General features: G+C 44.2%; 1 protein-coding gene across 2 annotated transcripts in view; it reads right to left on the bottom strand.

Annotated features, from left to right (window-relative positions):
- Positions 1 to 569: 569 nt before the first annotated feature.
- The window catches only part of C2HXorf38 (chromosome 2 CXorf38 homolog), a 76781-nt gene continuing 65723 nt past the window's right edge, over positions 570 to 11627 (bottom strand). The window contains exons 4-7 of one of the 2 annotated variants that reach the window (XM_056558894.1): positions 6273 to 6422; positions 3691 to 3912; positions 3481 to 3607; positions 570 to 1177 (exon numbers count right to left, since the gene is read on the bottom strand). In XM_056558894.1, coding sequence (XP_056414869.1) covers positions 1089 to 1177; positions 3481 to 3607; positions 3691 to 3912; positions 6273 to 6422 — 588 coding nt within the window. In that variant the 3' untranslated portion in view covers positions 570 to 1088. The remainder of the gene's footprint in view (positions 1178 to 3480; positions 3608 to 3690; positions 3913 to 6272; positions 6423 to 11627) is intronic. The other variant, XM_056558893.1, reaches the window with a different exon arrangement.

Below are 11627 nucleotides of genomic sequence, written 5' to 3'. Positions count from 1 at the left end.
TGGAACTTGTTTGGGGCTGCTTATCCACCATCCACCGGACTATCCTGCATTGACACCTTTCAGAAATTTTTCTCTTTCTCGTCCACGCCCAGGGAGATTAGCTTCAGTGCCATGGGTTGCAAACTTCTTGATAATGTTGCGCACTGTGGACAAAGGCATATGGACTTGTAACCTTGAGATTGTTGATATTTTTCACCAATTTTGATTCTCAAGTCCTAAGACAGCTCTCTTCTCCTCTTTCTGTTGTTCATGCTTAGTGTGGCACACACAATGCAAAGACTAAGTGAACTTCTCTCCTTTTTATCTGCTTTCAGGTGTGATTTTTATATTGCCCACACCTGTTACTTGCCACAGGCAAGTTTAAAGGAGCATCACATGCTTGAAACACTTTTATTTTTCCACAAATTTGAAAGGGTGCCAATAATTTTGTCCAAACCATTTTTGGAGTTTGGTGTGACTTTATGTCCAATTTGCTTTTTCCCCTCACTTTTTTGGTTTAGTTCCAATACACACAAAGGGAATAAACGTGTATAGCAAAATGTGTTACTGCCATCCTTTTCTGTGAGAAATACTTAATTTTGTTGAAAAATTTCAGGGGTGCCAACTAGAGATGAGCGAACTTACAGTAAATTCGATTCGTCACGAACTTCTCGGCTCGGCGGTTGCTGACTTTTCCTGCATAAATTAGTTCAGCTTTCTGGTGCTCCGGTGGGCTGGAAAAGGTGGATACAGTCCTAGGAAAGAGTCTCCTAGGACTGTATCCCCCTAGGCATGTTTCTAGGCATGCTTTGTGACCGCAGGAAGGGGGAGACTGAGCTGTGAGTGTCATCTATTGTCTTTTCTGATGTCACCTTTCACTGTAATGCCGTACAGATCACTTTCGAGCAGCCTCCTCCTTATCACCACTGACAGAACAAAAAGTTTCTGCTTAATATTAAGCCCAGTGGCCAGAGTGAAAACAGCAAGATTTCAGGATTGTTTTAAAATCGGAACATGTTAAAAAACTTTACCAAAAATTCTTAAAACAAATATGTCTAACATAAAAACTTGATATTAGCGATAGGTATCTTTCCGTTGACACATTCCCTTTAATGTGTTTGACCAAATAAATATGCAAGTGAAAATGCTAAAGAAAGCACAACGAGAAACGCTGCAAAACCTTGTGGGGGAATCCAGCCTAAAGAAAGGAGCAAAAAAAAATATATATATTTTTACTTGAATATTTTCTGTATTATCATTTTACTGGTTTATTGGACCAATAAGAAAAGCTTTTACCAATTATCTTACTTAAAATAATTATCGTGGAATAGAAAAATAGAGCTAATTTCTCAGGCACTGAGACTAAGCTGAAATTAAACATACAACCTAGGGACAGGAATGGATGGTTCTGCTTTTCTAACCCTGGATAACCCCTTTAATCTGTTGCTGTGCATATGGGCACTGTCAGATTCAGAAACCTTTTATATGTTGTACATCTTGGCAAAACATTAAAGGGGTACTCCGCCCCTCGATATCTTATCCCCTATCCAAAGGATAGGGGATAAGATGTCAGATCGCCGGGGTCCCGCCGCTGGGGACCCCCACAATATAGCAAGCAGCACCCACCTGTAACTGCTTCCGGAAGCACTGGAGGCTCTCAGGCTAATTCCTCCCGACCACGGGGACGGAAGATCGTGACGTCACGACTCCGCCCCCGTATGACATCACGCCCCGTCCCCTCAATGCAAGTCTATGGGAGGGGGGCGTGACGGCCGTCACGCCCCCTCCCATAGACTTGCATTGAGGGGGTGGAGTCGTGACGTCATGATCTTCCGTCCCCGTGGTCGGGAGGAATTAGCCTGAGAGCCTCCAGCACTTCCGGAAGCAGTTACAGGTGGGTGCTGCTTGCTATATTGCGGGGGTCCCCAGCGGCGGGACCCCGGCGATCTGACATCTTATCCCCTATCCTTTGGATAGGGGATAGGATATCTAGGGGTGGAGTATCCCTTTAACCTTTCTAATATACTTAATAAGAACATTTTATTTATAAAAATATTTTTATTAAGTGCTATTGAGACAGAAGGTAAGGTAATTGCCATCAAATAGGTATTAAAAAAAACCTATTTAATGGCCTTTGCTGTAATGTATGGTACAGGTAACAGTCAGAACCTGAAGTCTTACTATTTCAGCTATCTGATTTGGTGACTCAAACAGCAGTAGAACCAAAATCAAAGGAGTAGTCAAGTTTATCTGAAGGATAGGGGATAAACTGATCGCGGGGTGTCCGACCTCTGGGACCCCGCGCGACCTTCCGCCTGGCTCCCCGGATGAATGCAGTGTGTCAACCATGGCACAAAGCTGTGGCCGACATGCCCCCTCCATGCATCTCTATGGGAGAGCTGGAGATACCCGAACATTGGAGGCGCCGTGTGGTGGGTTCAACCTGCGGATAGGGGATAGGTTTTGTTATACTGCGTAACGCCTTCAATCTATGCATGTGACCTAGAGCAGGTACCTACTACTATAAAGATACATTAAAAAGTTAAACAGCACAGAATACTGAACCTAATTCATTTTAAGGGTATGTTAACATGTGCCGTATTTTTCTGCAGCAGATCTTGCTACCCATTGAAAATCAGCAGCAGATCTACAACTAAATATGAATCAAAATACACACGTGTGAACGTACCCTATTTGCAGCGTATTTTACGCTGCAAATCCGCTGGTGAAGGCCCGCTCTCTGCTGGCTTTACATGTGCCTGCTCGTAGCGGCAATACCCGCTACGAGCAGACACACTGCGATGTGCTAGTCGCAGTATACTCGCACATCGTAGGCGCTCTCTGCCTAGCCCAGAGCAGGCACATGTAAAGCCAGCATAGAGCGGGACCTTCATAAATATGCTGCGAAAATCCATTGGTGAAGGCCCGCTCTACAGCAATACGCCGCTACCAGCAGGCACACTGCAATGTGCGAGTCGCAGTATACTCGCACATCGCGGGAGCTCTCTGCCTAGCTCAGAGCAGGGAGAGCGGCCGTGATGTGCGAGTACGCTGCGCACATCGCTGCACTGTGTCTTCTCGTAGCGGCGTATTGCCTCTACCAGCAGGCACATATAAAGCCAGCATAGAGCGGGGCCTTCATCAGCGGATCTGCAGCTAAATACACTGCAAAAATCCGCCCGTGTGAACGTACCCTTAGGGTATGTTCACATGTACGCAGATTTGATGCATAGGATTTTCTGCTGCAGATTTCAATGTAAACTAAATGACAGCACAGCTTCTAATCTGCAGTTACAAATCCTGCGCATCAAATCTGTGCAGGATCCTGTACCCTAAAGAAACAATATAAGGGTACGTTCACTGGTGTATATTTTTGCTGCCCATTGACTACAATGGGTAGCAAAATCGGCAACAGCAAATCTGCAGCAGAAAATATGCACGTGTGAATGCATCCTAAAGAATTCGTTCTTCTTGGTCCCAGACTGCCCAACAAAAACTAACCTTCTGCATTGGGTGGAACATGATTCTTTCTCAAGTTGTCAAGCCTTTTAAGGTCTCCTTGGAGAACAAATCCGAGATCTTCATTTTGGGACAAGAAGTTTTTTATTTTGCCGACTTTGTCCTCATTCTGCAGAAAAATACACATTTATGTGCCAGTCACTTTCCTTCATGCTGAAAGCTTAAGTGCGGTCATTTTTGTTCTATACTCACCTCTTCAGTCAATGAACCTTGCTCCTCTATTTCTAAACAGAGCTCTTGGATCAGCTGCTGTATCAGTAATATCTCCACTTCCTCTGGGGATATTCTAGTAATTGTACAGGATTGTGAAGTAACTCTGCCTTGAAGGTCCACTGGAGTTATTAGACTCTGGAGTTCAAATTTCGGAATTCCATCAACCTCAATCACGCCAATGCTCAATTCTGACAAGAGGACCTGAAATGTTTGTAAATGTAATGAGATGAGATTATGTTGCACATACTATAGATTTAATGTTGAGTCCGTATTGACTTGGTACGTAGATTGTGGGAATTCTTAGCTCCCTAGTAAATTGGAAGGAAGCTTAAAAACCTTAAAATGTCTAAAAACTGAACCTTATATTTTATTGTCCTTGTTCTGCTATGAGCCAGCATCTGATATCTGACACATCTTATGTACATTGCCCCTGATATGAAATGCCATCTGCTTAGAATGTTGTGTCAGATCTTCAGTAAAGAATACAATGTGATACAGTGATCCCTCAACTTACAATGGCCTCAACATACAATAGTTTCAACATACAATGTTTTTTTCTGGACCATTGTAACTTAAAACCAGACTCAACATACAATGCTACAGACAGTCTAGATCTGTGATACCTGTCACAACTGGAGGAACTGACCAATCAGAATGGGCATCTTACTGGTAAATCACCTGTATTACTGAAGTGCATGCACTGACCGTCTGTCTGTTAGCGCCCCCTACAGTACAGGGAGGAACTACAAGTTCTGTACTACTCCTTACATGTGCCGGGGTTAGCTGCTCCTTTGGACACCAAGTAAGGGCGGCTCCATTTGGGACACTGTGTGTACTGTATAGGACCCTGAAGAAGCTCCTGTTCTCTACTTAACCCCTTAAGGACGCAGCCCTTTTTCGCAATTCCGACCACCGTCGCTTTACGAATTAATAACGCAAAAACGCTTTTATTGAATATTCTGATTCTGAGAATGTTTTTTCGTGACATATTCTACTTTATTTTGGTGGTAAATTTTCGGCGTTACTTGCATTCTTTTTTGGTGAAAAATCCAAAAATTTCATGAAAATTTAGCATTTTTCTAACTTTCAAGCTTTCTACTTCCCAATAAATTTTATTTTTCTTCACAAATACAATATGTCCACTTTATGTTGGCATCATAAAATGGACATATTTTTGCTTTTTGAAAAAATTTGAGGGCTTCAAAGTAGAGCAGCAATTTTCAAAAATTTCATGAAAATTGCAAAATCTGAAGGGACAGATGTTACAGAACTACAACTCCCAGCATGCCTGAGCAGTCTAGGCATGCTGAGAGTTGTAGTTTGGCAACATCTGGAGGGCTACCGTTTGGGCACCACTGTAACAGTGGTCTCCAAACTGTGACCCTCCAGATGTTGCAAAACTACAACTCCCAGCATGCCCAGACAGCCTTTGGCTGTCTGGGCATGCTGGGACTTGCGTTGCAGTTTGGCCTTCCTAGTGGTTGCCACAGTAAAGATCACTTTACTTTCACTTTCATTCCTACCTGTGCCTGTCTCCAGCGACGATCGGGGGTCCCCACGCATCTTCTCCTCCAGGTACCGGCCTCCATCTTCTCCCCACGTTCCCCACAACATCCAGGGGTGGGCAGAACGGGGTGGTTGCCATGGCAACCCACTGTCCGGCTCTGCCATTGGTCAGAATCAGTTCTGACCAATGGCAGGGGATAGGAGGAGATCGCAGCACTGCAACCTCACTCCTAGCCCTCAGGATGATCAGGGCTGTCACTGACAGCTCCTATCATCCCTATTTTCCGGGTGATCGGGTCACCAGAGACCCGATCAGCCCGGAATAGCAGAAAATCGCATGTCTGAATTGACATGTGATTTTCTGCGATCGCCGACATGGGGGGGGGGGGGGTCGATGTCTCAGGACCCCTCTGGGCCTGGGCGATGTGCTAGCGGCTAGCGGCGGGGACCGGAATTCCTACGGGTGTATGAATACGTCCTTAAGGACTCGGGATGCAGGGCGTATACATACTCCCGGCGTCCTGAGGAGGTTAAACCATTGTTTCCCAACCAGGGTGCCTCCAACTGTTGCAAAACTACAACTACCAGCATGTCCAGGGTGCCTCCAGCTGTTTTGCAACAGCTGGAGGCACCCTGGTTGGGAAACACTGACATAGACAGTAATTTACAGTTCCCAGCAGCTCTTTCTTACTTTTATATATAAGGATTTGCTTTATCTATATTAGTTGTCTACTTATTTTTCTTTATTCCTCACTTTTTCCTATTTTTTGGATGACATTTTGGGGCTTCAGAACCAATTACCAGGTTTGCATAGAGTTCTGGTCTCAACATACAATGGTTTCAACATACAATGGTCATCCTGGAACCAATTAATATTGTAACTTGAGGGACCACTGTAATTCATTTCATTCCTTATCTCACATTGAGTATAATGGAGAGGGAGCATTCATACCTCAAACTGACCCAGCAATGTTATATTGATGGTTTATCTAGTTCTATAAGTCTTTCATAAGACACTATGCTAACTATATATCATATTTTATATAGACTTTTACCTTCTGCATTTCTTCACCTCCGCTCAAAAGGCCAGGAACGTGTTTGAATTCAGAAACGAGATCATACAACTTTTGTTCAAAGTGTTTCAACCAAGAAGAAGAGACCTTCATATCAGCAGAGTGCATCAACTCATTTCTGCACTTTATCAGCTATGAAGAGAAATAATACATGCAAAATTAATTCTCCAACTAAGGGTATGTTCACACAGCGTATTTTTACACACATTTCTAACACATATTCCACATTGGAATACATGTGAAAACTATAGGCAATAGGTTTCCCATTGTTCACACTCACATCCTGTGCTGTAGTTCATATGTGGATTCTGCTACAGATTTGAAATTTGTAAATATGAAACAATTCACTTTCTAAGGGTGCGTTCACACGCTCTTTGTTTTTGCGGGTTTTCCGCTGCGTATTTGAAAGGGGTGGGCTCTTCTCGGCTGTCCATAGCAGATTGTCCGCGGCGGAATTTACGCTGCGGAAAATCCGCCGCAGTCACTACTGACTTCAATGGGGCTTGCGGCGGATTTTCCACAGCGTAAATTCCGCTGCAGACAATCTGCTATGGACAGCTGAGAAGAGCCCGCCCCCTTCAAATACGCTGCGGAAAACCCACAAAGAGCGTGTGAACGCACCCTAATGCACTTTCTGTGTGTACCTAGTGCAGGAAATGTGTCAGGTAGCCAAACTTGTGGCAAAATCATATTTTTGCCACAATTTTTATATTTGCTACTACAACAAAAATCCTTGCCATCATTTCAACTTATTTGTACTGTATCTGGACACTTAAGCTATGTTCACATGGCGGAATTTCCTTAAAGAAGCACTCTGTTTTTTTTTTTTTTTGGTTTTGCCTATATCATCCACACTAACCATCACAGGTCCTACAGCACCATTTGTTTTATTCCAGCGCAGCAGCATCCATGTGTTCTATCCCTGTAACTTGGTCAATGATCACATTCTTGATTCTCCCAATCTTCCAGTACTTAACCCCTTAAGGACCAGGCCATTTTACACCTTAGGACCAGAGCGTTTTTTGCACATCTGACCACTGTCACTTTAAACATTAATAACTCTGGAATGCTTTTAGTTATCAATCTGATTCCGAGATTGTTTTTTCGTGACATATTCTACTTTAACATAGTGGTAAAATTTTGTGGTAACTTGCATCCTTTCTTGGTGAAAAATCCCAAAATTTGATGAAAAATTTGAAAATTTAGCATTTTTCTAACTTTGAAGCTCTCTGCTTGTAAGGAAAATGGATATTCAAAATATTTTTTTATTTTATTCACATTTCCAATATGTCTACTTTATGTTTGCATCATAAAATTGACGTGTTTTTACTTTTGGAAGACACCAGAAGGCTTCAAAGTTCAGCAGCAATTTTCCAATTTTTCACCAAATTTTGAACCTCGCTTTTTTTCAGAGACCAGTTCAGGTTTGAAGTGGATTTGAAGGGTCTTCCCATTAGAAATACCCCACAAATGACCCCATTATAAAAACTACACCCCCAAAAGTATTCAAAATGACAATCAGTAAGTGTTTTAACCCTTTAGGTGTTTCACAGGAATAGCAGCAAAGTGAAGGAGAAAATTCACAATCTTTATTTTTTACACTCACATGTTCTTGTAAACCCAATTTTTGAATTTTTACAAGGGGTAAAAGGAGAAAATGTATACTTATATTTGTAGCCCAATTTCTCTCGAGTAAGCACATACCTCATATGTCTATGTAAATTGTTCAGCGGGCGCAGTAGAGGGCTCAGAAGCGAAGGAGCGACAAGGGGATTTTGGAGAGAACGTTTTTCAGAAATGGTTTTTGGGGGGCATGTTGCATTTAGGAAGCCCCTATGGTGCCAGAACAGCAAAAATAACCCACATGGCATACCATTTTGGAAACTAGACCCCTTGGGGAATGTAACAAGGAATAAAGTGAGCCTTAATACCCCACAGGTGTTTCACGACTTTTGCATATGTAAAAAAAATATATTTTTTTCCACTAAAATGTGTGTTTCCCCCCAAATTTCACATTTTTGCAAGGGTTAATAGCAGAAAATACCCCCCAAAATTTGTAACCCCATCTCTTCTGAGTATGGAGGTACCCCATAAGTTGGCATGAAGTGCATTACGGGCGAACTACAATGCTCCGAAGAGAAGGAGTGATATTTGACTTTTTGAGAGCAAATTTTGCTCAGGGGGCATGTCGCATTTAGGAAGCCCCTATGGTGCCAGAACAGCAAAAAAAAAACACATGGCATACCATTTTGGAAACTAGACCCCTTGAGGAACGTAACAAGGAAAAAAGTGAGCCTTAATACCCCACACGGGTTTCACGACTTTTGCATATGTAAAAAAATATATATTTTTTTTTCACTAAAATATGTGTTTCCCCCCAAATTTCAAATTTTTGCAAGGGTTAATAGCAGAAAATACCCCCCAAAATTTGTAACCCCATCTCTTCTGAGTATGGAGGTACCCCATAAGTGGACCTGAAGTGCACTACGTGCGAACTACAATGCTCAGAAGAGGCTTTTGGAAAGAGAATTCGTTTGGAATGGTAGTAAGGGGCCATGTGCATTTACAAAGCCCCCCATGGTGCCAGAACAGTGGACCCCCCCCACATGTGACCCCATTTTGGAAACTACACCCCTCACAGAATTTAATAAGTGGTGCAGTGAGCATTTACACCCCACTGGCGTTTGACAGATCTTTGGGACAGTGGGCTGTGCAAATGGAAAATTACATTTTTCATTTTCACGGATCACTGTTCCAAAAATCTGTCAGACACCTGTGGGGCGTAAATGCTCACTGCACCCCTTATTACATTACATGAGGGGTGTAGTTTCCAAAATGGGGTCACATATGGGGGGGTCCATTGTTCTGGTACCATGGGGGCTTTGTAAACACAAGTGGCCTTCAATTCCGGACAAATTTTCTCTTCAAAATCCCAATGGCGCTCCTTCTCTTCTGAGCATTGTAGTGCACCCATAGAGCACTTTACATCCACATATGGGGTATGCTCTTACTCAGAAGAAATTGGGTTACAAATTTTGGGGGGCTTTTTTTTATTTTCCCTTGTGAAAATGAAAAATTTAGGGTGACACCAGCATTTTAGTGAAAAAAAAATTTTTTTTTTCACTTTCCCATCCAACTTTAATGAAAATTTGTACGGTGTTCAGGCTCACTATACCCCTTGTTACGTTCCGTGAGGGGTGTCGTTTCCAAAATGGGGTCACATGTGGGTATTTATTGTTTTGTGTTTATGTCAGAACCACTGTAAAATCAGCCACCCCTGTGCAAATCACCAATTTAGGCCTCAAATGTACATGGTGCGCTCTCACTCCTGAGCCTTGTTGTGCGTCCGCAGAGCATTTTACGCCCACATATGGGGTATTTCTGTACTCAGGAGAAATTGCGTTACAAATTTTGGTGGTCTTTTTTTCCTTTTACCTCCCGTGAAAATAAAAAGTAAAGGACAACACCAGCATGTTAGTGTAAAAAAAAATTTTTTTTTACACTAACAGGCTGGTGTAGACCCCAACTTTTCTTTTTCATAAGGGGTAAAAGGAAAAAAAGCCCCCAAAATTAGTAACACAATTTCTCCCGAGTACGGAAATACCCCATATGTGGCACTAAACTGTTTCCTTGAAATACGACAGGGCTCTGAAGTGAGAGAGCGCCATGCGCATTTGAGGACTAAATTAGGGATTGCACAGGGGTGGACATAGGGGTATTCTACGCCAGTGATTCCCAAACAGGGTGCCTCCAGCTGTTGCTAAACTCCCAGCATGCCTGGACAGTCAGTGGCTGTCCGGAAATGCTGGGAGTTGTTGTTTTGCAACAGCTGGAGGCTCTGTTTTGGAAACACTGCCGTACAATACGTTTTTTATATTTTATTAGGGGGACAGTGTAAGGGGGTGTATATGTTGTGTTTTACTCTTTATTATGTGTAGTGTAGTGTTTTTAGGGTACATTCACACTGGCGGGCGTTTACAGTGAATTTACGGCTAGGAGTTTGCGCTGCGGTGAAAAATTTGCCACAGCCCAAACTTGAAGCAGAAAACTTACTGTAAACCCGCCAGTGTGAATGTACCCTGTACGTTCACATGGGGGGGGGGGGGGGGCAAACCTCCAGCTGTTTCAAAACTACAACTCCCAGCATGTACTGACAGACCGTGCATGCTGGGAGTTGTACTTTTGCAACAGCTGGAGGTACACTGGTTGGAAAACCTTCAGTTAGGTTCTGTTCCCTAACTCAGTATTTTCCAACCAGTGTGCCTCCAGCTGTTGCAAAACTTCAACTCCCAGCATGTACTGATCGCCGAAAGGCATGCTGGGAGATGTAGTTATGCAACAGCTGGAGGGATCGCAACTACAACTCCCAGCATGCAGAGACAGCTGTTTGCTGTTTAGGCTTGCTGGGAGTTGCAGTTTTGCAACATCTGTAGAGCTATAGTTTAGAGACCACTGCATAGTGGTCTCCAAACTGTGGACCTCCAGATGTTGCAAAACTACAACTCCCAGCATGCCCAGACAGCAAACTGCTGTCTGGGCATGCTGGGAGTTGTAGTTTTGCAAGATCTGGAGGTGCACAGTATAGAGATCACTTTGCAGTGGTCTCAAACTGTAGACCTCCAGCTGTTGCAAAACTGCAACTCCCAGCAAGCCTAAACAGCTCTCTGGGCATGCTGGGAGTTGTAGTTTTGCAACATCTGGAGGGTTACAGTTTAGAGACCACTATAGTGGTCTCAGACTGTAGCCCTCCAGATGTTGCTAAGTAACTCACCGGCTTCCGTCGGATCCAGGGAGCTGCGTCGCGGTCCTCTTCTTCCGCCGATCGTCGCCCGCTGCCGTCGCCGATGGGTAAGTGGATCTTCGGCGCCGGTCCCTGTCGGTTTCCCCGTTCTGCCCCGCCTATTGTGGGAGGGCAGGACGGGGAAACCGAAAGTAAACCCCTCCGCCCCCGATCTGCTATTGGTGGTCGCGTCTAGACCACCAATAGCAGAGATAGGAGGGGTGGCAACCCTGCCACCTCACTCCTATCGCTACAGGGGGATCGTGGGTGTCTAGGACACCCGCGATCCCCCTTCTATTCCGGGTCACCGGGTCACCATAGACCCGTATGACCCGGAATCGGCGCAAATCGCAAGTGTGAATTCACTTGCGATTTGCGCCGATCGCCGACATGGGGGGGTCTAATGACCCCCCTGGGCATTTGCGCGGGGTGCCTGCTGATAGATATCAGCAGTCACCCCGGCGCGATCCCCGCCCGGCGCGCGGCGGGGACCGAAATTCCCACGGGCGTACAGGTACGCCCTTGGTCCTTAAGTACCAGGGAGCAAAGGCGTACCT

This window comes from Hyla sarda, chromosome 2, assembly GCF_029499605.1.
Source record: "Hyla sarda isolate aHylSar1 chromosome 2, aHylSar1.hap1, whole genome shotgun sequence".
Taxonomy (NCBI): Eukaryota; Metazoa; Chordata; class Amphibia; order Anura; family Hylidae; genus Hyla; species Hyla sarda.
Note: the sequence above shows the minus strand (reverse complement) of the source record. Positions and strands in the feature narration are given on the sequence as shown.